Genomic DNA, 26215 nt, shown 5'->3' with positions numbered 1-26215 from the left:
GATAAAGAATTAAAGACAACAGGACTGGGAAACAGCAAAGACAAAACAAAACCAAACCCTGTGTTAGGGAGAGATTAAGAAACAGAGTTTCAGGCCATGAATATCACCTTCAAAGAGGTACACATGCTGTGTACCTGAAAACAAAGAAAGGTGGATCTTAACAGTGATGGCCAAATGCCAGGTAGCGATGAGGGTAGCCCTCTGGAGGTGGATTGTGTGGGTTCAAAGCAGGCTCTCCTGCTGATGACTGGGGGTGAAATTTAACTTCCTTGAGCCTCGGTTTCTTCATCCATAACAGAGAATTAGACAAAAATGAGAATAACAGGATTAAATGAGGTGATGCTTACGAAACCCTTGGCATAGTGCTTGGCACATGGTCAACATTCAATAAATGCTCACTTCATATTCTCACCTTTTACTTATGTGAGTCCTGGGCACACACTGGGGGAGGGGGGGGAGGGGGGGAGAGGGAGGGACTTTCTTTTTTTGGCCGCGCCGTGCAGCATGTGGGATCTTAGCTCCCCGACTGGGGATGGAACCCACGCCCCCTGCATTGGAAGCGTGGAGTCCTAACCACTGGACCGCCAGGGAAGTCCCCGGAGAGGGACTTTTTTTGCTGCCTGGTGCTGTGGTTGGACTTGTGGGTCAGGCGTCATCCGACTCAGGCCTTGTGTGTGTTTCCTGGGGCCTCGCCCACATCCATCGCTTCCTCTCTCCTGCTATACATCCTGCTCTCCACTCTGCGGCTGTGTTCCCTGTCGGGCTCCTCCCCTGAGCTGCAATACCTGGGTCCTCCTTGTTTCCTCCTGGCTGCCAAGGACCTTCCCAGGATGAGGGTCCACCCCTGGCTGTGCTTGACATGATGCGGCCTTGACCAGGCGGTCAGGACAAGTGGACTCACGTGCCTCCACTTCCGGCCGTCAAAAGCTCTTGTGTTGATGGTTAAATTCATCAACAGAGGAACGAAGATGCCGAGTGCAAATGCCCTCAAGGCTGTCACAAGGCTGGGGGTGGACGGGTCCCTGCGGTTGCAGGGGTTGGAGCTTGGGCAAATGTGGGAAAGTTGCCAGGAGAGATTTGTTCCTTCTGGCTGTGGCTGTACAGCAGAGGAAGGCCACAAGCTACCAGACACTGGTCAGGAGACCTCAGGCATCTGCCCTTCAGAGTCTCGGTTTCTTTGTATCTAAAGTGGGATAACAGCCCCCATCTTTTAGGATGGGCGTGAGCTTTAAATGAAATTATCATGCTCATGAATCACAGAGCTGGAGAGGACCCAGGTGGTCTGGTTTTAGCCAGGTGTACAGCCCGTTCAGAGGGTCTCACTGAAGAGAAACCTGCAGAGAAAGGCACTGTACACGCTCCCCCACCCCCATACTCACATCATTGAAATGCTTAGTGGTTTTCATGATATAAGGGGTCCTTTCATTCTTTTCCAGTTTCATCCATCCTTGTCCGAAGAACTCCCTGTAGGAAGTAAGGGAGAAACCCAGGGTGGATGAGGTTAGGTTTGCCTTGCTGATTTCTTTGCTTTGAGTTCTCTGCTTTTTGAAGTTGTCATTTCTGGGGAGTAACTTTCTGCAGAGCCCTCAAGAGGAAGGGACCCTGGGGTCAGGTCTAGCTCTGTCTCGTACCAGCTGTGTGGCTTCGGGTAAGCCCTTGATATCTCGGGGCCTCAGTTTCCTCATCTGTGAAACGGGAATAGTGACAATACTTTTCTTACAGGGTTATCGTGAGGCTGAAATGAGATATGGTGCGATGGGCACATCAGATCTTGTTTTGGATCTTGTTTCTGAATGGGAGAACTCCCGTTTTAAAGTCACCTTGCAGAAGCTGGTCTGTAGAACAGGGAGGACAGAAGGCCACAAAAAAGGGCCAGGTGGAAGTATAAAGGAGCTTGCAAGCCAAGCTAGCAGCGTGTTCTGGTAATGGTGACCTCATGGGACCACAGACCATCCAGGCCTCCAGGAGAATCTCCTTATTTGATAGTGACCTGGACAGAGTTCCATGGGCAGGAGGGAGCGATAACTACTGTCAGAAATAACTGCTGTCTGTACATGCAGGAGATGCGGCAGGTTTCTAAAATGCTGACACTCTCTGTCTAGGTGAGGTAGTGCCCCAGTCAGTGGGGGCCTCTGTGTGTGCCAGGTGGGGCTGCCTTTCTGGAAAGCAGAGATCAAAAGTCCTACAGTGATTCATAACCTCAGAAGCGGTGATCCCAATTTCAGGAAACTATTCTAGGACAATTGTCAGAAATTCAGAGACATATTTAGTTACAAGGAGGTTTACCACAGCTTTAAATATAAAAGTGAAAACTGGAAACAAGCCCACGGCTTAGTGCACTGCTGGGGAATACTGTGCACTTATTAAAAAGGGTGTCTTTACAATGATATCATTTTGGTGTATCGTTAGGCAAATAAAGGGTGGTACAAAATTATGTAGGTGGTATAGTTACGACGAACACCTGGGGGTGATTGACTACAGGCCAGAGCAGGTAACAACCAGGCCTTCGGGCTGCTTCAAAGTCCAGAGTATCCCCCCAGAGTCTGCTCCTGCACATGCATACACACCGACACACTCATGCGTGTGTGCACATTTGCTCACATGTACATGTGTGCACACACGTGAACACATACTCCTTTTCTAGACCTCCAGGAAAGGAGCGCCGAATTAGAGATGCTTCTGGAAAAGTGTGTGTGTGTGTGCGCGTGCGGGCACGTGCATGTAGCTGGTAGGTAAGGACGGAACTTGGGGACAGGAAAGGGGACAGGGGTCCTCTCTCATCCCTGCCGGCACACGCATTTTTGTTTCAGGCTGTGGAGAATCAATCCATGCAGCTCTGGAAATCTACTGCGCATGCTTCAGGGATGGGGATTCGGCCAAAGACGGTGCCCGAGGAGGAAGGGCGGGGTGTCTGGCACCTGCACCCACTCACTCATAAGGGATCTTCTTGAAGACCAGGTGGTCCAACAGGGTCAGCTGCTCCGCGATCTCCAGGGCTGAGTGGTTTTCAAAGGGCTCGGCCTTCACGCCTTCAGCCTGAGAGGAGTAAGGTCCCAGTTAGGCCCATGAGGGACACCTTCTGGCTTTTTGGCCACTTCTTGGAAGGCATCTCCACCTCGATTCTGGTGAGTGGATGGGTGGGGCGTGACTGGGGAGGCCCCCCACGGGCAGACCTGCCGAGGGGAGATGAGGACGGGACGGAGGGGGCTGGGAGCCAGTGTCTGTCGTGCCGTGTGTGTGTGTGTGTGTGTGTGTATGCGTGCACACGCAGGCCTGTGCTGTGCTTCAGGGACACTCGTTTGGTCATCACTTGCCCCCAGAGCATGGATAACAGAGGCATCCAGCGATTAATGACTAGCCCAAGGCAATCAGCCAGAAACAGGCCGACTGAGACCGGAACCCAGGCCATCTGACTCCAGGCTGTGATCTGTCTCTCCCTTCAGGTCCTGTCTGGGTCTACAACTGGCTCCATAAAATTTCTTTTTTTTTTTTTTTTTTTGGCTGTGCTGCGTGGTGTGTAGCTTGTAGGATTTGTGGGATCTTAGTTCCCCAACTGGGATTGAACCCGAGCCCTCGGCAGTGAAAGCGTGTAGCCCTAACCACTGGACCTCCAGGGAATTCCCCATAAAATTTCCTTTTAAATTTCATTAGCAGAGAAGAACTCACCGGTGTGGTTACCTCCTGGGACAGTGCCCCCGTCCTGTGCCCAGAAGACAACTGTCTGCCTTAGTCCTGGGTACCATGCCCCTGCCCCCAGGGCCACCATGGACACCACCTTTAAAGGTGACCACTACCTGAGCCCCCCGATCAGGGGAAATCCTCAGCAAGCACTGGCTAGGGGGCCAGTGTCCCCATGGCAGGGATTAGACAAGAAGCGGCCCAGGGCACAAAGGCCTCTGGAAGGAGGCCCAGGGCACAAAGGCCTGCTGGATCTGGGAGAGGCTGGAGGGAGCTAGAGAAAATAGGGGGAGGGGACAACTGTGCAGTCTTGGGAAGAGTCAGGACCAAGGACGCCCCTGTTCTCCCCCTTGGGGCCAGCTGGGCTGCGTGGGAGGAGAGGGGCCAGCTACCCTGCCCAGAGGGCCCGGCCAGCTGGCTGAGCCCCTGGAAGCTGCACTGATCACAGGGAAAGTGGGGGTGACCCCGAATCAAGGGAACAAGCCCCCGCTCCTGGACGGAGTCTCTCCCTCCCACTTCTCGGCAAACAGTCATCCAGAACTGCCCTGCCAGGTCCTCGTGAGACACCAGAGACAGAAAGACCAGAAAACACGTCTCTGGCTTCAGGAGCTCCAGTCACAGGACCAGAGCAGGGACAGAGTGTGGGAAAGCCGAGGAAAGGGCTCCTACTCCAGCCTCTGCGTGGTGTGTGTGGTTTGTGTGTGTGTGTGTGTGGTGTGTGGTGTGTGTGTGGTGTGTGTGCGGGGTTTGTGTGTGGTGTGTGTGTGGGGTTTGTGTGTGTGTGGTGTGTGTGTGGTGTGTGTGTGTGGTGTGGTGGTGTGTGGTGTGTGTGTGGTGTGTGTGTGGTGTGTGTGTGTGGTATGCGTGGTGTGTGCGTGTGGTTTGTGTGTGTGGTGTGTGTGTGTGTGGTGTGCGTGTGCGTGTTGTGTGGTGTGTGTGTGTGGTGTGTGGTCTGTGTGTGGTGTGTGTGTGTGGTGTGTGTCTGGTGTGTGGTGTGTGGTGTGTGTGTGTGGTGTGTGTGGTGTGTGTGTGGTGTGCGTGGTGTGTGTGTGGGGTTTGTGTGTGTGTGTGGGGTGTGTGCGTGGTGTGTGTGTGTGTGTGTGGTGTGGTGTGTGTGGGGTGTGGGTGTGGTGTGTGTGGGTGTGGTGTGTGTGTGGGTGTGGTGTGTGTGGGGTGTGTGTGTGGTGTGTGTGTGTGGTGTGGTGTGTGTGTGTAGTGTGTGGTGTGTGTGTGGTGTGGTGTGTGTGTGTAGTGTGTGGTGCGTGGTGTGTGTGTGGTGTGCATGTGGGGTTTGTGTGTGTGTGTGTGTGGTGTGTGTGGTGTGTGTGTGTGTGTGTGTGGTGTGGTGTGTGTGTGGTGTGTGGTGTGTGGTGTGTGGTGTGTGTGTGTGTGTGGTGAGGGTCCATGCATCCCCCCTGACACAGTCGTCCCGGGCCAGGAACGCTCTGTGCAGAAGCCCAGATGCAGGAGCCTGGGTGTGAGGGACACGATGCCAACAGGGGATGACAAGTTCTCAGGAAGGCAGCGGGGACGTGGGAACGAGAGCAGCAGGTGCCACCTGGGACACCGTGTTGCAGGGTCAGGATCCTCATGGGGAGGAGCCCCCAGCCTCTGAAGCAGGGGCAGCAGGCAGGGAGCTCAGCCCGCTCCTGAAGGCCCAGGATGGCTGAACTGTCAGGACCAAGGGCCGGGCTGGGCCTGGGGAGCGGCCTGCGAGCCAGGGTGGGGTGGCCCAGTGGCCGGGGGCACTGAGCGCTGCGGAGAGGCCCAGCAGGAGGAGTGCTGGGCAAGGAGGAGGGGCGGCTCCCCCTGCTTCCTCCTGGCGTGGCCAGGCGAGGGCTGAGCCTGGCAGCAGAGGCTTGGAAAGCCATCACAGCAGGAAGCCCTCCTGCTCTCTGCTCTCTGGTGAGGCCGTGGGGCCTCCTCCACACTGGACGTGCCCCTTGCAGGCCCTCTGGCCTCTGGGAACCAGGTCAGGGCCAGGGGCAGTGGCGGGCAGTGCTTTGTTCTGGAAGAGCCTCAGCTCTTCATGAAGGAACAAGAGGCCCTCAGGCTCTTGAGGGGTAAACATTCCAGTCGGGCCCCTGCTGGGAAACAAGAGCAGGGTGTAGCTGCTCCCCTGAGCTTCCCTGCGGGGGCACATGCGGCTTCCTGGGGTGCCAGCCCTGCTTGCTGCTCTCAGGGGCCAGGTGCAGGCAGGGTGCCAGTGTTCCATGGATGGCCTCAGCCACCCCCCGAGCAGGGAGAACCAGCTCCGGGAGTCAGGAGAGGGGCAAGAGGAGAGCAGTGGGCTCAGAACCCAGAGGCCTAAGTCCTCACACTGGCTACTTGGGACAGAATGATGTCACTCGGCCAGTTTGAGAAGTGAGCCAGCAGGGGCCGAGGGGCCCGCACGGTCTCCACCTCCGGGGAGGTCAGAGTTGGCCTTGAGCTTCCTTGGCTGCAGTGGTGGATGGCAGAGGCCCGGGGCTCTGGGGTGGCTCGTGGTGGCATGTCATCAACCTGGAAATAAAAGTGGGCCCAGCCAGGCCCTGGAAGCACACAGACAATCGTCCCCTTCCACCGCATGGAACGCTACCGTGAGCTCTGCCCGGGGTCCCCTCATTTCTAGGCAGGTGGCCAACTGCATCCTGTCCCCTCTGGGTGAGGCAGTGTGGCGTGTGCAATGAGTTCTGAGTGTGAACACCAGCTCCGCCACTTAGCATAACCTGGGCTGGGAAGCTCCCCTACCCCTGCCTCAGCTGCCTCCTCTGGAAGGTGGGGATGATGATATAAACTTGCAGCACTATTGATAAGAGTCTTTAAGACTCTAGCACAGCTCCAGCGCATAGGGGCAGCTCATCCACCGAAGGCCTGACTTCTTACCCTCCTCCTCCCAGGGACACTGTGACCAGAGAGAGTTGAGGGGTCAGGGGAGGGATGGGAGACAGAGGATGAAGAAAATGGAGGTGGTGGTGTTATCGGTTGAATTCCCCACCACCCAAAAAAAGATATGCTGAAGTCCTAAACCCTGGTACCTGTGACTGTGACCTTATTTGGAAATAAGGTCTTTAGAGATGTGCTCAGGTAAGATGAGGTCATTAAGAGTGGGCCTAATCCAGTATGACTGGTGTCTTTATAAGACGGGGAAGTTTGGACACAGGGACAGACATACACAGAGGGAAGAGGACGCAGGGACACCCAGGGAGATGGCCATGTGACGATGGAGACAGAGATGGGAGATTCACTGCCACAAGCCAAGCAACGCCCAGGGCTACCAGATGCCGGAAGAGGCCCAGAAGGATCCTCCCCTAGAACCTTTGGATGGAGCATGGCCCCAGCGACACCTTAATTTCAGACTTCTGGCCTCCAGAACTATGACAGAATAAAATTCTGTTATTTTAAGTCACCCAGTCTGGGGTATTTTGCTAGGGCGGCTCTAGGAAACCAATACAGGGGGTGACTGAGCTCCATCAGGGGGTCGTGGGGTGGGGATCCTGGGAGCCAGGAGGCCAGGGAAGGACAGACTTGGCCAGCGAGCAAGAGGGCAGGCCTGGCTCACCATCTGTGTGAGCTCCTCCAGCGTGATCTGGCTGTCCCCCGGGTCGTCCTGGGTCAGAGTCCTACAGGACGAGAAAGCACAATGAGCCCCATGCGCTTGGTCCCCCCTGCCTTTGGGTCAGCCTCCTCCCTGCCCCAGCACGCAAGGCCCCACGGTCTCGGTGCCCCCCACCTCTCTGTCTGTACTCTGCCATTTCTTACGCCAGGAGCCCCCTTTCCCCTTTCTTGTCACTGACTTCTTGATGGGCTGTCCTCAGGATTCAGCTCCCTGACCCTCCTGGCTGGGCAAGGTCCCCACCTAGGGCTCCCTCAGCCCCCGGGCTTCCTGTGGTCTCAGCCTCAGGCTCCCCATGTTGGAACGGCTGTGTATGTGCCTGTCCCCCCCTGCTAGACCCGCCGGGAGCCCCTGAGGGCAGAGTGATGTCCGATTTGTCCCTGTAGCTCCGGTACCCGGCACAGGGCTGGGCACGTGGTCCGTGCTCCTGTGTGCCTGTGGGAGGAAGGAGGGGAAGGACCTTCAGGACTGGAGGATCAGAGAGGCCAGGAGGGGCTGGGAAGCCGTCCAAACGGGAGGGACGGAGGACGGTGGGAGGCAGCAGTGTGGGGGCCAAAGGCCCGGAGGTAGGACGCCGTCGACGGGCAGCTGAGCACAGTCGAGTGGGTCCCAAGCAGTGGTGGGGAATGAGGCTGGACCCTCGGAGTCAGGCCAAGGTGCTGCACCCTCGTTCTGACAGCGATCGTGAATCCCAGGGATGGGCCTGAGAGCCAGGCTGGGGCTGGGGGGACACTCAGGAGGCTGCGGGGCCTGGTTGAGTCACTGGCGCTCTCCCTCCGAGGAAGCAGCGGCTCAGAGGAATCTCACCTGCAGGCCCGCAGCTGGGTCTCGGTGGGTCCACCGTCCACACCAGGGCTGCCCAACAGCACAGCCGGATCATTCCCCTGCACCCCGGCAACATCCCAAACAACTTTTCTGACCGAGGGTGACTTTGGCCGATAGGCTCAGGGTCCCGGCACAGCCCTGCAAGACTCCCGGGGACCAGGAGGAGGAGCCTGGGGGACCTGGTGGCTGACTCTGCATGTGCGTGTGTGCGTGTGTACGTGTGCATGTGCGTGTGTGCGTGTGTACGTGTGCGTGTACGTGTGCATGTGCGTGTGTGTGTATGCGTATGTGTGCGTGTGTGTGTGCGTGTGTGTCTAGGGGGCAGGTACTGAAGGCGGGGAGGTGTGGAAGAGATTCTAGGACGCTGAGCCTGCAGGAACGATGGGGCCTGTAGCACGGGCCTTGGGAAAGCATAGTGGATAGTCTGGCTGGAGGAAGACTGCAGACTGGGTTGTCGGCAGGAAAGTGGCTGCAAGTCTGGGTCAGAGACCATGACCGCGGGACAGAGAGGGGCAGCTGGAGCCAGGCAAGAGGTGAGGAGGTGAGGCCAGACCCCGAGCCCGTGCACCTGGGCAGGGCCGGAGGGCAGCCTGAGTCGGCAGGATGGGAGCGGTGGGTGGACTGGGGCCTGCGCCTGACACCCCTGAAAGACCTGCAGAGGCATCAGCATGATCTCACCACAGCCTCACCACAGCCCTGGAAGTGGGTGTTGTTCGCCCATTTTACAGAGGAGAAAAACGAGGTTCAGAGAAGGGGCTGGCCCAAGGTCACACAGCGAGTCACTGTCTGAGCCAGCAGGGCTTGGACGTGGGGCCACCTGACCTCTGACCTCCACCAGGAGAAGCAGTCTGGGGCAGGAGGAAAAAGGACAGGTTTGGGGACAATTTAACTCAATTCAACAGACATTCCCTGAGCACCTAGAAACAGGGGCTTGCCAGTGCTGTTCAACAGAACCGTCCTCAACGATGGGAATGTTCTTTATGCTGCCCAGCATGGAGGCACCAGCCACCTGTGGCTCGTGTGACCAAGGAGCTGAATTTTATTAATTTATTTATTTTTAATGATATTCTTTTTTTTTTCTTTTTTTTTTTTTGTCTGGGTGGCATGTGGGATCTTCCCCGACCAGGGATGGAACCCAAGCCCCTTGCAGTGAAAGCTCGGAGTCCTAACCACTAGACAGCCAGAAAGTCCCAGAACTGAATTTTCAATTTATTTAATTTTAATTAATTGAGATTTCACACCTATATGTCACTAGTGGCTACCACACAGGACAGCATGGGCTAGATAGGTGTTCGCAGTGGGTGTGGATGGAGAAGCAGACACCCTTCTTGCCTCAAGGGGCTCAAGGTCTGACGGGGGCAGGCAGAGAGGAGAACAACACATGGACAGCCCACTCCAGAGCCTGGCTGCCCCGAGATCCTCCCAGCACACCTGCCTGAGGCAGTCCTTCGGCCTGGGACTGTCCCTCCTCGTCTCCCTGCCTCTGGCCAGCCGTCCGGAGGCCGAGGGTAGGGCCCCATCCCAGCAGGCCGACCTCAGCCCTTACCTGATGATGTTGGCCGCAGCCTTCCGCTCCTGGGTCAGGAGCTCCGGGTCGTGCATGACCTCCTCCAGGAAGCTGATCACCTTGCATTTGAGCTCGTCGTTGGACTCAAAGTCCTGTGGGGAAGAAAGGAGGGCGGCTGTGGCTACTGTTCCAGCTGCCCTGGGGTGGTCCCGGCCCGGCCAGAGGAGGAGGCTGAGGGTTCGACTCCTGCCCATGGCAGGCTGCCCGCCTCATTCCCCTCTTCCCTAGCTGCCTGGCCGGGCGTCAGTGGAGCCTCCAGACCCAGAGGTAGAAGGCACTGGGCAAGATCAAGGAGCATCCCTTGATCTTGACCGCTACACCCCTGGGCCAGGCTCTGGGAGGTATCCCTGCTGTAGACAGAGGCGGAGAGCAGAGGCCCCTTGTCCCCTGGAATGTCCTAGGTCCCCTTGTAGGGGATCTGAGCAGGCCCTCCCGAGAATATCAGGGTGGCTGGCTCCTGGGGTCAGTGGCCTCGGGTTCCCAGCAGCCCGCCCCAGGGTTAGTCCCACCCACCTGAGAGTGCTTGGAGACCCAGTGGCGGAGCACATTCAGGACGCGATTGGTGGCCGCTCTGCGGATCACAAACTCCTTGTCTCCGTTCCTCTGGTCGGGGGGAAAGCCTGGCAGCACACGTGGCAGAGGCAAGAGAGGGGACGCGAGGATAAGAAACAGCACTGGCCTCTAGTCCAGACTCAGACCCCGGATCTGGGGAAGTCGGGCTGCCCCGCCTGGCTGCTGGCGGGTGGGCTATGGGCAGGGGATGAGAAAGTATGCGACAACCATCCCAGGTTCTGACCAACGAGACTGGATGTCACGACTTCTCTGTGGACACAGTCCGTACACAGCCGCCTCTCCCGGACCTCGGCATCTTTCAGGGGCTGCTGGAGGCGTCTGGCAGCCTCTCCAGACAGGGCCACACTGGATCAGAGCTCTCCGGGACCCCTTCTCTGCAGGACCAATGTCGTGGCAGTGGGAGGTGGTGGGGATGGCCGAGCATCCCGTGGGCAGTGGGCTTGACTCTGAGCAGAGGTTTGGAGTAGCAGAGGGGGTGGGTGGGGAGGAAGGGGCCTCCAGGCGGGAGGCTCAGCACAGAACAAGCCCTGGAGCAGCAGGCGCTCCACATTCGAAGGCGGACAAGCCCCTGGGGCCACGGCTGTCATCAGCAGCCGTGAGCGATCCCCCCTACCTGCGCTAGCCAAGGACATCCTCCGGTACTTCTCCTTGTTTGGGGTGCCCTCGTTGGCGCCTGCAGTTGCTATGGCAAAGGCGGAGGCTGCTGACAGCGCGCTGCGGTTACCGTCCAGCTCGCGACAGGAGGTCATGACGACTCCATTATTATAAGAGAAGAGTGGGAACTCTGTGGAGAGCACGGAACCACTCCTCAGCCCTTCCTGGTCCAGCCCCCGGCTCAGGAAACCAGGGCTCCTGAGGCTAGAAGGGGCCCAAGACGGGCTGGCTGAGATCACTGCACCCACGGCTTGTCAGGCGGTGGCAGCGGGGTCTGTCCCCCTGCTGGGGTCCCCGGGAAGGGACACGCTCATGCCATGCCATGTCACCCCAGGGCTGCCTCAGAGTAGGGAAAGCCCCTGCCCCCCTCTGCTTCTCCTGCTGAGATGAGAAGGTCCCACCAACCCTCCGCCCCTTCCATCCCTCTGCAGCTCCAAACCCTTTACCTCTTAGGCCCAGCTGGGCACAGCCCTGCTTGAGGACAGCATCGTGAGTTTTCTTACCCTTTCAGTCTATTTGGAATGAACACATAACCTGTCCAGTGTCTGACATGGATAACTCATACTGACGGTCTCCCTGGCACGGTGGGGTGGAAAGAGCACTGCACTCCGAGTCCTCACCCCCTGTACTAGCTGTGTGGCCTTGGGTAAATTACCTAACCTCTCTGAGTCAAAATAATCTCTGGATGATAGGGATATTAACACCTGCTTCAAAAGGTGGATGTAAAGATGAAAGGAGTTAACACAGATGAAAGTACTTAGTATTGTGTGAAAAGCTGTATCTTACGGGAAAACCCAAATGAATTTTTTGGCCAACCCAATATATATGCCATGGAACATCAATGCAATTAATAATAATCATTATTTTTTTAGCAGTAATAGTAGCAGAATCTCACTCCAGAAACCTTAAGCTTCAGCTTGTAAATCTCTGGAGAGCAATCCATCCTTAGGAGAAAGTAACAGCACTTACGCAGTGAGGCGCAAATGACTAACTTTAAAACTCAAAGCTGATTTCTGGAATTTGGCTGTCTGTGAGATCTGCTTTCATGTACCTGAGAGGCTGTGGTAGGCCTGCAGTGTGCCTGGGTAGTTTCTCTCTGCAGGTGGGTGACCCTGTGACTTACTGGGTCTCCTCAGAGGGCCTGGGGAGTTGGGGAGTTCAGGGTTCAGGCTGCACCTTGTATGTGGGACCAGGGGCTTTCCATAAGCTTATGCCTCACTTTTGGGTACCTCAGAGCCCCCCTGTATGTGGGGAAGTGCTTTACGGGAACCAGAGACTCAGTGGCTCCCCGAGAACCCTCCAGGGTCATGACTCTGAGACTTGGGTGGGAATCACCACAACCTCTCGGAGACTTTTCCCTTAGATGAAAAAACAGGAATGCCCTGGCCCCGCTGCAAGGTGTCGGATGTTATTAAAGAGCCTGGCCCAGAGCCTGACATGTAGCAGCAACCCAGGAAACATCTTCTGAACCTGGATCTTTCCATGAATGAAGCCAAATGCTGGGCCTTCCTGCCCACCTGCGTTGGGTGGGTTAGGTAGTCTTGTCTGAGGTCAGGGGAGTGATTCTGCTGAGTTGAAGAACAGGATTTACCAGCCAGTGTTGCAGCCCCCCCGGGTTGTGAAGTGCAGCTGAGTTCCTGCACTTAGGAGTCACTCATAAAACAGAAGGCGTGACCCCCACTGGCCTTTCCTCAGCCTGACCCGCCGCCTTCTCCCCGCCTGGACGGCACATGTCCTCTGGAACTGACCTGTGGTTTCGGGTTGGTGGATTGTACCTGAGGAATTTTTGCTTTTGACCGATTTTGGTGTTGTTGGCGATTTGGTTGGTGATGCCTCAGTGTCACCTTCGTCACTCTGGTTTTGATCGTTATCTGACTCTTCCCTCATGCAGACTTCCGAGCCTGGGAGAAAAGAAGGAAACAATTTGATGTTTCTCAAATCGTCAATGACTTTTAAACGCGGGTCTAGAATTTAACGAAGCGAACGGAGTAGGTTTGGGATATACCTGTTGAGGACAGTTTAACAGCTTCATTTGCCACGGGGCCCCATCAGACCTTTTACTCGCTGATGGGCCTGTCAATCTCCAAGGTGGCTTTTGCTCTGCCAGGGCTCCTCAAACCTTAATGGGCACACCTGGGGATCTTGTTAGAATGCAGATCTGGTTCAGAGGTCTGGGGTGGGGCCCGAGAGGGGTGATGCCCACGAGGCTGGTCCGTGGACCACACTTTGAGTAGCAAGGTGCTACCCCACTCCCCGCTTTTCTGGTGTGCGTGTGAAGCATCTTAGTTAGGGTGACCGTCTAGGATATAAAATCCTGCTTTATACCTCTTGCCCCATGCACCCGGTCACTATCAAAAGTGTCCTGGTTTGGGCAGTCCCCCTAAATCTTGGGAGACTCATGGTTTACACACTTCGGGGAAAGCGGATGAATTATATCAAAAGTCCAGCTCTGGCATGGTGAGATCTTGGTCGAAAACTCTTCACCTCTCTGGTCCTCAGTTTCCCCAACTAGAAAGTAAGTGGAGTTACACCTGACCTTTGTGAGAACCCAAAGAAAGCTATAGGTCTTCTCTTTAGAAAAGAATGTCCATATGTGTGCGTGCACAAACACACACACACACACAAACTCTGGTGCACAGTTAGACAGGTTCAGGGTCGCCTGGATCACTGGTCAAGAAGCCCAGTATGAGGGGCTTCCCTGGTGGCACAGTGGTTAACAATCCACCTGCCAATGCAAGGGACACGGGTTTGATCCCTGGTCCAGGAAGATCCTACATGCCGCGGAGCAACTAAGCCTGTGCACCACAACTACTGAGCCTGTGCCCTAGAGCCCGCGAGCCACAACTACTGAGCCCGCGTGCCACAACTACTGAAGCCCGCACGCCTAGAGCCTGTGCTCCGCAACAAGAGAAGCCATGACAATGAGAAGCCCGTGCACCGCAATGAAGAGTAGCCCCCGCTCGCCGCAACTGGAGAAAGCCCAAGCGCAGCAACGAAGACCCAACACAGCCAAAAACTAAATAAATAAAGTAAATAAATTTTAAAAACAATTAAAAAAGAAAAAAGAAGCCCAGTATGAGATGACTTCTCAGGGCTGTCTCGCATCATATTTTATCACGCGCCAGGCCTGGACTCACTGCAGGTTGTGGCAGATGGAGTTCTGTGCCCCTTGACGTTGCCCTGTCAGGGATTCCGTCCTTTGCTCCTGCGGGACGGCATCTGGGGCTCTCTGGTCGGCTGTTACCTTGGTTACTACTGACTTTCGGCTACGCATGTCCCCTATTTACTGTATGCGCCACAGTAAATGTCACTTGGTACCGCAAGCTCCTGGGGGCTTTACCCCTCCCCAGCTTTGCCCTCTGCTGGTGGTCCCGCTGACTTCCCTCTTCTCAACTCAGAGGAGAGAACTTCCGACCATCTTAAAATTTAAGGCCTCCTCCTCAAAGGCTGGGGCTTCCATCCAGCCCAGGGTCGTGTGTAAACGCATGTGTGTATGTATGTATGCACATGTGTACTAACCAAGACAAGGCTGGTGTCACCCAGGATGTGGGCTGACCCAACCTAAGACACAGCCAGACAATCCTCCCAACAAATGCCATTCTAGAATGGTCGGGCTTCTGAGGGCAGGGAGGGCCCAGCCTGCCCGGCATCACCTCCGGCCACTGCCCCACACCCAGTGTTCCAGGTGTGCTGGGTTTCACGGTGTTGCCTGAACACACAATGCTTTTCCTTGCTTCTCAGTCTTGCCCACTCCATTCCCTTTGTCTAGAATGTTCTCCCTTCCTCCTGGTGACAAATCTAGATCTAATAGGTCCTCCAGGAAGCCTTCTCAGACTCTCCCGACGGCGCCCCCACTCCATGCTCGGGGTCCCTCGAGCACCCCTCTAACGCCACATGCACCAGGCGCCCATGTTTCCGTGTCTGGTCCTGCTCCTCTGCCACACTGTGAATCCTGGGCTGCAGGAGCCCTATCTGATGCCCTCTTCTCTCCTAGGCCCTGACTGGGGCCTGGCCCAGGACACGTCCACTGCAGAGATGGACAGATACAAGGATGCAAGAGGAAGCTGTCATCAGGGCAGCGGGAGGGACGCTCATCCCACTTCCTGGGCATCTCTGCCTGCCTCTCCCCCGCCCAGGCTCTGCACTGCCACCACCATCTGGCCAGGACCCCCCAGCCTGCCGGTGGGAGCCTGGCGGGGCTGGGCCGGCCTCAGCGGGCCCGTGAGCGAGGGGGCAGCTTGGCCCTCGCATCCACTCACTCTGCTTGCTGGGAGCTGAGAGTTCTTCGGGCTTCTCAGCGCTCATATCGCCCTCATCTGGAATCTTGCTGGCGAAGCTGCTGGACACGTAGAGCTTGCTGGTGTCCAGCGTGGCCTTGCTGAAGGGCGACATGGCCGAGTACATGCTGGTGTAGCCGTTGGAGTTGCAGCTGAGGGCGGCCAGGTCCAGGGCCTTGCCGCCCGTGATGATGGGGATGTTTAGGGAGAGCTTCCGCCGGCGGCTCGGGGATGACGTCTTGGTGATGGACAGGGGCGGGGGTGAGGAGAACTTGCGGGTGGCGCGTGGCGACTTGGGGGGGTCGCCGTACAGGAGCTTGTTGTTCTGGCCACTGGCGAACAAGAGCTCCAGTGACCTGTGGGGAGGGCCAGGGAGGAGATGAAAACAAACGGTCAGTGTAGGCCTGGCTGCCGGCCCGGGCCTGGGGGTCCCCTGTCTCCTGGGGGGCTCAGCGGGGCAGCTGAGCGGCTCCCTCAACCTCATGCTCCCTGACCGCCGGGCTGGTCCTCTGAGTGGGCAGGTTTGAGAGGAGGCCACGCCCAAGGGGCTGGGTAGTTAAATGGTCTGTGGCCAGGTGTCTATAGGCCCAAGTGTCCTGTTCTGGGAGAGGGGCAGGGACTTTGGTGGCATGGTAGGTCTGCCTGATGCTCCCTCTTTGTATCCCTCTGGTCAGCAGCAGCAGCTGACCCGTGATGCTGTGGGTCTTCCTGACCTGCAGGCTTCTGAGAAACCTCTCTCTGTCCCCCGCATGGGCTCGGTGTCACCAACACCTCTGACATCCTCCTCACCCAGGTCCAGAGAGTTTATGGATGGAGCTGAGACTCAGAGATGGGAAATGACTCATTTGATGCCTCCTGACTCTAAACCCAGTGTCCTTTCCACCCCACTTGGGCGCTTGATCAGCCTCAGGTGTAAACTTGGGGGGCGGGAGGCTTCCCGCAGCCCTGGCCACGCTTCTACCGTCTGCAGGCAGGGCCCACAGCTCAAGGCCGGGTTGGGAACAGGTGATACATACATGATAACACAAAAGGCAGCTTGCGTGCACGGAATGTATCCAGCATGGGACAGACCTCAGCTCTTAATCCTCACGGTTGCCCCAGGGGGAAGGTGCTCGTCTTCCCATTTCACAGACAGGAAACAGGCTCAGAGAGGTGAAGGGATTTGGTAAAGGTGGTACGGCTGAGAGCTGGGATCTGAACCAGCCTCTTCCCACTACAGGCTCTGCCTGCTGGGTGGAATCCCAGGGGGTTCCCAGGTTCCGGGGGGTGACCTGCTGGATCCCTCGGGAATGATCTCGATTGGTTTTCAGGCGTGACTCCATCCTGGATGGGGCGGTTTTTCCTGCTCTCTCAGAGCCCTGGGAAGCCGGCTGCTGAGGTTTAGCAGGTAAACTGTGAGCACTTGTGGGGGGGGGGAGGGGGACAGGGAGGGGCTGGGGGAGGGGACGGAGGTGTACTCTGGGCAGCTGGCATGCTCTGGCAGCAGAGGCGTGGGGCGGGGCGGGGGGATGGTTAGAGTCTGCAGGCCTCCCTGCCCCCCCCTTGTATCCTGGGCTCTCATTTGGGACCAGCCCAGCCTCCAGGTGGCCCTGGGAGTTGGTGTGGCTCAGGAGCTCTGCTCCAGGCAGCCCTGGAGCCGAGGCCCCAGCCCCAGTCTCACCCGGGGGGTGGGGGAGGACTCAGCGGCGTCCAAGGCGGAGGTTCAGACAGAAAAGGAAAGCACCAGTTGGCCCTTCTCCTTTCCTGGCAGGCCCCTCCTGGAGCAGTGAGGTTCATCAGGATCCCTGAACTTGACCTACTGCTGGGTAGCCTCAGGCAGGTCCTTCATTCCTCTGTGCCTCACCTTCCCCTCTGCTGGGTGAGGATTGATAGATACCTTCCTCACCCATCTCAAACTGGGCTGAGGGGAGGGTCTTGCTGGGTTTGACCTGCCCCCCTGGTGCCTTTTTGGTACCACCCTTGGCTGGGTAATCATCTGGCGGGATAGGGGTAAAGGTCTTTGTTCACTAAGCTGGGTCCCCAGCAGTTGGACTGGTAAATGTTTAAGTTCTGAGGCTGGCTCTTGGGGCTGGCCCCGGGCCTCGGCCAGTCTAGCGCCTGACCCTGCCGTGTGGGATGCGCCTGCCCTTAGAATTCTAACCTGGCAGGGACCCTGGGTTCACAGTGACCCCACCAGGCCCCTCGAAGCTTGGCCGGGCTGGGGGTGGGCAGCTGAAGGCTGGTTAAAGCAGGGACGTGAGGAGGACAGGTGGGAAAGGAATGTCAGGGGGGCACCTCCGCCCTGCCTGTCGCCCAGACTCAGACAGGGGTGGCCGCGTGGGCTCCACGAGACCGGGGCCCTGGGTTCAAGCCTCCACTTTGCCACAGACTTCCAGGAGCCCTGGGGCAAGTCTCTTGACCTTTCTGGTCCCAGTTGGCCCCCCACAGGGCTGAGCTGTGACAACGCAGATGGAAAAGATGGCCTTGAAGCCAAGGCTAAGGTGGCCAGCCCTCCATAGGTGGAACCACCCCAAGTGTGCAAAAAGGGACTCTCTTCTTCAGAGCAGGACGTGGTCGAAGCAGAGAGGGGATAAGATTCTCTCTCTGTCTCTTTCTCTCCCTCCCTTCTTCCCTTGACTCCGCCCTTCCTCTTTTTTTTCCTATGGGGAAGGTGGGGAAACCCTGTCTTGTGGAGGCGACCCCCCCCCCACCCCGCCAAACTCTACCCCACCCCAGGAGCCCGGGCTGGGAGATGGAGAAAGCTGGGGCTAAGCAGGAGCATCAGGCAGGTCAGCCCTCCCCCACCTCTTTGCAAAGGGCAGGCTTGGCTCCTGGGGCGGGGGTGCCCCTCATGCCCCCAGCTCGGGTTCCAGCCCGCTGCTGAGCTCCGTCTCCCTCCTGGGCCCAGAAGCTCTGCGGGTCGGCCCGGGAGGAGGAGGCCTGCCCACCTGGCGGGGATGGCGCTGATGGGCTTCCTGTAGATGGTGATGAGCTTGTCCAGGACCACGACGGCGGTGGTGAAGACGCGATAGGAGTGCAGGAAGGTGTTGAGGAAGTCGATGCTCAGGAAGCGCAGGTCCGTCAGCCTCTCCAACAGCCGCTCCACGCTGGCATACCGGATCTGCAGCACTTTGCAGGAGTTCATGGTTTTGCTGAAGCGAATGTCCACGTCATCGCAATATAAGGAGGCGTCGGACCTGAGGAGGGAGGAGGGACCGAGAAGGCACTTGGGGCTGAAGGTGTCTGAGTCCGTGGCTGTCTCCCCGACCGGGCTGCGAGCTCCCCGAGGGCTGGACCACGGCACACCCATCACTGTCTCCCCAGCGCACCAACAGCCAAGGATGGAGGGACTGATGAAGGACGGGGTGGCTTGTGAGGGGAACAAGGAAAGCTTTGGAAGACTGACGTTGAGGTAAAAGGGGCTGCAACTTCTTTTTCCCAATAATACCTGAAGACCTGACATTATAAAACTTTTAGAAATGCTGGATGAAATATAACAAACTTAAAAATAATGTGCTGCCAAGTTCACAAGCTATGAAGAAAATCCGTTCACACAAAAACATGGACACATATATTCAGAACAGCGTTACTCATAATTGCCCCAAAGTAGAAACAACCCAAATGTCTATGAACTGATGAAAGGATAAACAGAATGTGATCTATCCGTACAATGGAATACTATTCAGCCATAAAAAGGAATGAAATACTGATATATGCTACAACATGGATGACTCCTGAAAACATGCTAGGTGAAAGAACCTAGTCACAAAAGTCCACACATTGTAGGATTTCATTTATATGAAATATCCAGAAGAGCCAAATCTATAGACACAGAAAGTAGAGTGGTGGTTGCCAGGCGGTAGAAATAGGGGGCAATTGGAAGTGACTGCTAATATGCATGGGGTTTCTTTTTGGGGTGATGGAAATATTCTGGAATTAGACAGTGGTGATGGTTGCACAACACAGTGAATATACTAAAATCCACTGAATTGTACACTTTCAAATGGTGAGTTTTATGTTATATGAATTATATCTCAATTAAAAAAAAAAAAACTAGGGGCAAAAAATATACGGAAAATTTCCAGGGGCCAAAAATGAAGAGAAATTTGGAAACCAGTTGATGTTTTAGCTGCCTTTAGGGCATCTGTTGCTCTTGGAAACCAAGTGCCTTGGTTTCAATAGAGAAGTAGACCAGGCCTGGGCCTGCGGGTGGAGGGAGGTGGAGTGAGACCCCCATGTAAAGCTGGGACCCTTGAAGGGTTATAGGCTCAGTGAAAGGTGGCCTAGAAAAATCTACCCACCAGGAAAAGAAGATTGCAAGTTTTCTGTTTTAGCCCAGGCTGTGAGGGGGGAGCATGGGGAGAGTATCAAGCTCCCTGAGAGTGTATTATTTGCCCTTCCAGTGGTTTTGGAAGACAAATACCTACTACCTTTGTGGTCTGGGAAGCCCAAAGAGTATTAGTGTGGTCACAGGATGTAATGCTCCTGGGGCAACTGGTGGAAACAAATGCAAGACCTTTCTGGAAGGGCATCTGTCAACCAGGCTCTACAAGACATTCAAAGATAACCCCCCCACTGAAAATGAGCTCACAATCCAAAATTAAAAACTACATAAGCAAGTGTCAGCAGATATGACGAATAGCTTAATTCAATCCCCAAGGGTCTAATTTTTTTTCTAAGTCTAAAAGTCCTACACATTTCTGTTACTAGCTGCTCCTGCTGCCAGCAATCTGCTGACATCTCTCCTCCCTTAGTTACGAAGAGCTACAAAGGGTGAAGATGCGACTGTCATTCCTTATAAACCTCCGGCCTCGTGCCAAGGCGGGGCAGAATTCTTAGCAGTTTATTCAACCTTCTCAGTCTTTGTAGGGGGAGGTCATCTCCTCCTTGACCTCACCTCGGTTGCTTCTTAAAGTATTAGGGTCAATTAACATTAGCCTGCGTTACATCAGCTGGACTAAAAGGGAAACTCTCAGGGCTGAGCAGTCATCCTGGATCAGATCTATCAAAGTCCTTCATCCCTGGCCAAAGTGATTTTTGCATAGGGTGGGGGTATAACCCAAGCCAGAGCCATCCAAGTCCTTTTCTGGGACCTTCCAAACTGGATCTGGTGGCAGCAAGTCTCATTCCTCTCAGGCTGCCAACACGTGCGGACAGGCGTCTGGTGGTCAACCAGACCATAGTGGGCTGAGGACCTGAGGGCTGAGCTGGGTCTAAACATCCACGGGTCTCTCTTCTTTCAGTTTGAAAAGAGACAATCCTGAAGAAACAGGAATGATTCCTTCTAAGGTAGCTTTGCTGCAAGACACAGAACATTTTAGAAAACACCTGTTTTATTTTTCACCAAGATTCAGGAGAATATATATTGCGTTGACCGAACCGCAAGAAGCAACCAGGAAGAGGAAATCATCTGAGATCGGAAAGATTTCTTGGAAACGAAAGATAAGAGTGTTGAATCAGAGGACATGAATGCAAGTAACAGCAGATCAGAGACTCAGAAAATCAAATGAGTGACACAGAAGCGAACTTGAGAAATTTTCCCAGAATGCAGAGAAGGTGGAGAGGTTCAAGTGAGGAGAGAAAATGTAAGCAGCATGGAATCGACAGACAGGGATCCAGCCAGTTGACTACAAACCTCTAAAGGAAGAAGAAAAGTTGCAGAGAAGCAAAACTGAAAGACAGTGGGCAGAAGAAAGTACCTGCAGATGGGAAGGACTCAGTGGCACCATCCCTGGAGAACTGCCCTCGGCCCTTGGGTGAAAGGACTCCCTTAACTCGAGCCAGGTCCCCACCACGGGACTGCACCTTCTAGAAGGACAGTGCAACTCCTCACACACTATGGATCCCGAAGCATCCAGCCTAGACCTGACATCCTCAGTGGTGATTACTGGACCCCTCTGGCAAGGGTTTGCTTCTAGCACCTTCTTTTTGGGCTCCTTCTGCCACTGGAGGGGGTAGAGAAAGTGAGAAAAGCCCTCCCTTTTCTTTTTTTTTCCAAGGGTTAGTGGAATTTTTTTAAAGATTTATTTTTATTTTATTTATTTATTTTATTGTTTTTGTTTTTTTGGTTTTTTTTTCAGTACCATGCGGCATGCGGGATCTTAGTTCCCCGACCGGGGATCGAACCCAAGCCCCCTGCATTGGGAGTGGGGAGTCTTAACCACTGGACCACCAGGGAAGTCCCAAGCCTTCCCTTTTCTATCAACCTCCCTTGCCCCCTTCTTTGTCGCAAACCTCACAATCATTGGTGGTGATGGTGCCTCTGGCAACTCCAATGTTATGTAAACCTATTCTGGACTTTAGTTGTCCTATCTGTAAAATGGGAGGGCACACTAAAGCAGTGATAAAAACAGCTTTCATCCTGGATACCAGTTCTGCCAGACTGGGAGTAACTGCCTGGGGCTGTGTTGACCATTACAGGCTCAGCCTTAAAGACTGCCATGACCCATTAGTAATGTCTGCCACGGGTTCTGGATTCTGATCCAAATGGCTGGCTCATGTGTTAGATATTTGCCAGCCCTGCTAGAAGGGGTTTTCAGTCCCTCACAACACAAGCATCTTTTGACTGTAAATTCAGCCCTGCCTCTCTCTTTGCTCTCCCAATACTTTTTCTTTTTGAGATTTTTTTTTTTTTGGATGTGGACCATTTTTAAAGTCTTTATTAAAATTTGTTACAATATTGCTTCTGTTCTACATTTTGGTTTTTTGGCTGCGAGGCATGTGGGATCTTAGCTCCCTGACCAGGGATCGAACCCATATCCTCTGCACTGGAAGGCGAAGTCTTATCTACTGGACCTCCAGGGAAGCCCCCCCATACTTCTTGACGAAGCTCCAAGTGGCATTCCTGTCTCCCAGGCATCAAGAGGCCTGGGCTTGATGGGAAAGGGCTTCCCTTTTCCTCCTTCCGCAGGGGGAGCGCCCCGCCTTGGGTCTACCTGTCCTTGAGGTCACATGTTGGGGCAGAGCCTCAGGACCCAGGGCAGATGGAATGAGACTTCTTGGATCTTTGGGCTGCTGGTGGTTGACGATCTTCATTCTCTGGGACCTTCCTCTCAAACCCTGCCACTAGCATCTACCCACCAGAGGGCCGGGATGCAGTGTGTTGGGAGGGTAGCAGGAATACTCAGAGTGCATGGGACTAAATGTTTCTTTGCATTGCAAACCAAAAATCAGGACGCTCTTAATTCAGTCTGACAACAGGGTGGGGTATCTGAAATGGGAACCATGCCAGAAACTCAGAGGCTTACGGGGAACACATCTAGGGAATGTCCCCCCAGCCATGGACCCTCCAGATATACCACTGATGCCTTTTTCCAGCCAGGCTCTCTGTTGCCACTCTATCCCTGGCCACCAGGGGGCGTCCGTCACCGCCTTGGGTGCAACCCTAACACCTACAGAAGAAAACCCAACTCCTCACCTGTCACGTTACTCTTATCTGACTCCTGCCCACCTCTTCAGCCCACTGTCTTGTTTAAGAAAATACAATTGTGCTATAAAAAATAAGAGGAACAAAAGAGGAGGATAGACGAAGGAGCAAACAGCTTGTGAGCCATGGCAGGCATATATATACACTAAGTAAAGCATACGTGTGCCGAATGTAAATAGGAGGGGTGGAAGGACCAAGCATGCACTAAATATTCACAAGGCACCAAATATTCAAGCTACACTTAATATTCATGGGGCATAGCGTACACTCAATATTCATGTCTTAAGTCAGCTACCCACTGGTGACGTCCATTCTGACCCTCTACCCTCTGTCCCAGAACTATAGATAAACCTGTAGCTCTTCTTCAGTCTAACTGGTGAGCTGCCGCTGTGGCCAGACATACTTGCCCCGACTTCTCAGACAGAGCAAGCGTGTGCCCTTGAACCCATTGATCAAGCTTCAACTCTGGTCCTTGTAGCTGCTCCATCAGCAAGGAAGGTAGATGGGGCAGGGAGAGAGGCTGTACAATGACCATGGTGTAACTAGCTCATGCAACTACGTGTAACAGGCACTAACCTACTATCCCTTCTCTTTCCCCTGGTTTCTCACTAAGTGTTTAAAATTGATTCACTAGACTGTGTGGTTAACCATCTTAATTGGGTCTGCGAGCCTTTCTGTTCCAAGACCTCTGGGATAGTTTACCTGGTAGTGAACTTGGAGGCCACAGTTGCATCAAGGTTATTTCCCATAGGACATACCACTCTCCCAACCCTGCAGCCCCATGGAACGTTTTATCATTTCCCAAACACACCATGTGCTTCCCTGCCTCTGCGCCTTTGCACATGCTGTTCCCTCTCCCCAGGATGCCCTTCCCCCTCCACCATTTAGCAAACCCTAACTTATCCTTTGAGGTCAGTTCTGACGTCCTCTTCTTGGGAAAGTCTTCCCCAGCTGTGCCAGGTGAACGAGTCACTCATTCTCTGAACCCTCGTTCGTAGCATCATACAAATTCTATTTTGCAGCACCCGCTAGTGTTTTACGATTTCTATATGTCTCTTTCACTAAATGGTGAACTCCCTGAGGACGGAGGCCACGTCTGCTCATCTCTGCTCCCTGGCGCCCTCGCAGGGGGACGCTGCCCATGGGCTACTCCTGCCAAGGAGGCCACGCTTAAGTCTGGGAGCCGACAGCTCCTTGGAGTTGTCACTTTGATCTGGATATTCCATTCCCTTTATCACCATCATAGTTTACAATGCTGGTATTTTTTCTTTCACGGGTGAGTTTATTTTGGTTTCATCTGCTCACTTTTACTGCCTCAATACGCACTCTTTGCAGAAGATAAGTAGGTACCCACTATACATTTAACCATCATTCTACATGTGGTGTTTTTAATTCATCGTTGAAACAAATCCAGGAGGCAGGCAGGTAGGTGTTATCATCTCCCACTAACAGGTGAGAGACCCAAGCTCAGACATGTTAAGTGACTTGTCCATAGTCATACAACACAGAGCAGAAGCTGTGGGCCAGGGCTCGTGCCTTCAAGTCCAGACCTTCCTTCTGGGCTCCAGCACCTTTGGCCGTTAAACAATGTAGCCATGGGGTGGGGTGGGGTGGGGTGGGGCTACTCCTCATAAACTCAGCCGGATGCTTGAAAGCTCTGGCGTATACACGACACTGCCTTGGCTAGCTCCTAGCTGCTGGCGTGCTCGCTTCATCAGGCCTGCCTTCGAAAGGGGTGGGTGGGACCTTTCACACCCTCACTACATAATGGCCTGCAGCTCCCCCGAGTGTGCACTTCAAGTAGCAAAGAGGCAGTGGGTCCCCAAGGTTTGCTTTGGGCAGGACAACACGCCTGGGGTCGGTTAGCTGGGTCCTGGCGTATGCCAGGTGGGCAGAGCAGGCTGGGAATTCAGAGGTTCAGATGGAGGCCAGGGAGCCAGTGGCCACCTGGGGGGCACCATGAGGGGGTCAGGCGAGCAGATGCTGGAGGAGAAGCAGGGCTGGTGGAGGCCAGGAGGCTGCACTGCCCAGCGGGGCTCCGAGAGCTGAGTTCAGCAGGATGCCAGCCCCCTCGCCCTTCCTCCCTGGCATTGCCCAAACAAAAGAAAAATAGTTATTAAAAAAAATAGAGTGCATGAAATGTCATTCTTGATGTTCTATTTTAAACAGCCTAATACGAAAATCCACATTTTCAAGACAAACAACTACAAAAACTGTGGTGGCCCCCAAGCTGTAAGCTTATTCAGCTTTCTGCTTTCCGGAGAACTGCTTGTCTCTTTCTTGGTATGCACTCCTGACGCTGCGGTATTGAGCGTAAAAAAGGAAAATGGCTTGCGGCCAGTTTCGTTCCAGGTGCCTGCTCTGGATCTAAGAGCCCCTGGTTGCTCCCCAGAAGAAGGACGTGCTGCCCTGAGGGGGAAGTCTGTATCTCCAAAGAATGGCCCATAAGGCATGCTGACGCATAGATAGTGGCGCATAGATAGTGGCGACAGAATTATGTGGAAATACAAGGTTTACTGATTTATTGTCTAATATTCGTTCCGTACTAAACCTATATATACATTCATGCTCTTTGAATAAACTTGCCTTGCAACCATCAGTTGTCTTGGCCCTTCTGACCCCATACTGGTGCTTTTCAGTTCCTTACCCCTCACCGCCAGGAACTTCTAGCTTTCTGCAGCCGGTCTTCGGCAAAAAACTAAGCCAAAGCCATCAATCAAATAGAAGTTAACTGAAATCAAACACCTAACACATCCCAAAGATGAAACCCAGCATCTTCTGAGCCCCCTGTGGTCACTGTGTGGCCCTCAGTCTCTGGAGCTCAGCCCGGACAAGAGGGGGCTCAGGGCACTTACTTGATCATCTGCGGCACAGTGACCTTGGAATTTTCCTCAAATGCGTTCATCATGAGCCCATTGCACCGGATGTTATCCACACACTGGAATCAGAGAGAGGACCCCCGGGTCAGAGCCTCCGTCTCCGTTCCGAGACCCAGGCCCAGCAGGGGTTCTGCCGAGTGAGGCTTCGCAGGCCCCGGCCTGACACACGGTCAAAGGGCATCGTCCAGGCAAGGGCAGGGTCAACGCACAGCATGCCTTGGGTTCTGATGGGAAGTCAAGTCCCCAGCTCGGTGACCTTTTGGGGATTTACTTGACTTCCCTGGGCCTTAGTTTCCCTACCTACAAAATGGGGATAATGATTCCTACCTCCTCGGGGTGTTTGCAAAAATGGGAGTGTCCGACCCTGGCCACTCTGTGGCTGACCTCTGAGGTCCAGCACCAAGGACAAGATCAGATCCACAGTGACCTGGGGCCTCTGTCCTGGGAGGCCGGCTCAGCGGGTGCCGTCCTGCCCCCCAAGTCCTCTGCTCACCACAGAGCCCACACCCTGAAGCCACAGACGGTTTTCCACAGTAAAAATCCTGCCTGGGGAAGGCAAGGCTGCCAGCACTAAGGGAGAAGATTGTACATTTTACTCAGCCTCTGAAAAAAATTTAAAATCCAAATTTTTCTTTGAATAAACAGTACACACCCAAACAAAAAGAAAAGACACAGAGATACATCTGTTTCTCCTTTTCATTGCCCCCTGCCCCAAGCTCTCACATTTCTTCCAAGAGAGGGTCTCTCCTTGGCCCGGGCTGG

General features: G+C 54.6%; 1 protein-coding gene across 1 annotated transcript in view; it reads right to left on the bottom strand.

The window, feature by feature from the left end:
• Nucleotides 1-26215, bottom strand: part of RASGRF1 (Ras protein specific guanine nucleotide releasing factor 1) — a 106943-nt gene that overhangs the window by 17149 nt on the left and 63579 nt on the right. Inside the window, exons 13-22 of the mRNA XM_068538117.1 lie at nt 25430-25512; nt 18097-18345; nt 15152-15525; nt 12668-12793; nt 10852-11022; nt 10179-10285; nt 9645-9757; nt 7220-7280; nt 2933-3036; nt 1380-1464 (exon numbers count right to left, since the gene is read on the bottom strand). Coding sequence (XP_068394218.1) covers nt 1380-1464; nt 2933-3036; nt 7220-7280; nt 9645-9757; nt 10179-10285; nt 10852-11022; nt 12668-12793; nt 15152-15525; nt 18097-18345; nt 25430-25512 — 1473 coding nt within the window. The remainder of the gene's footprint in view (nt 1-1379; nt 1465-2932; nt 3037-7219; nt 7281-9644; nt 9758-10178; nt 10286-10851; nt 11023-12667; nt 12794-15151; nt 15526-18096; nt 18346-25429; nt 25513-26215) is intronic.

The sequence above is a fragment of the Eschrichtius robustus genome, chromosome 1, assembly GCF_028021215.1.
Source record: "Eschrichtius robustus isolate mEscRob2 chromosome 1, mEscRob2.pri, whole genome shotgun sequence".
NCBI classification, from domain to species: domain Eukaryota; kingdom Metazoa; phylum Chordata; class Mammalia; order Artiodactyla; family Eschrichtiidae; genus Eschrichtius; species Eschrichtius robustus.
This window is presented reverse-complemented; position numbering and strand designations above follow the sequence as displayed.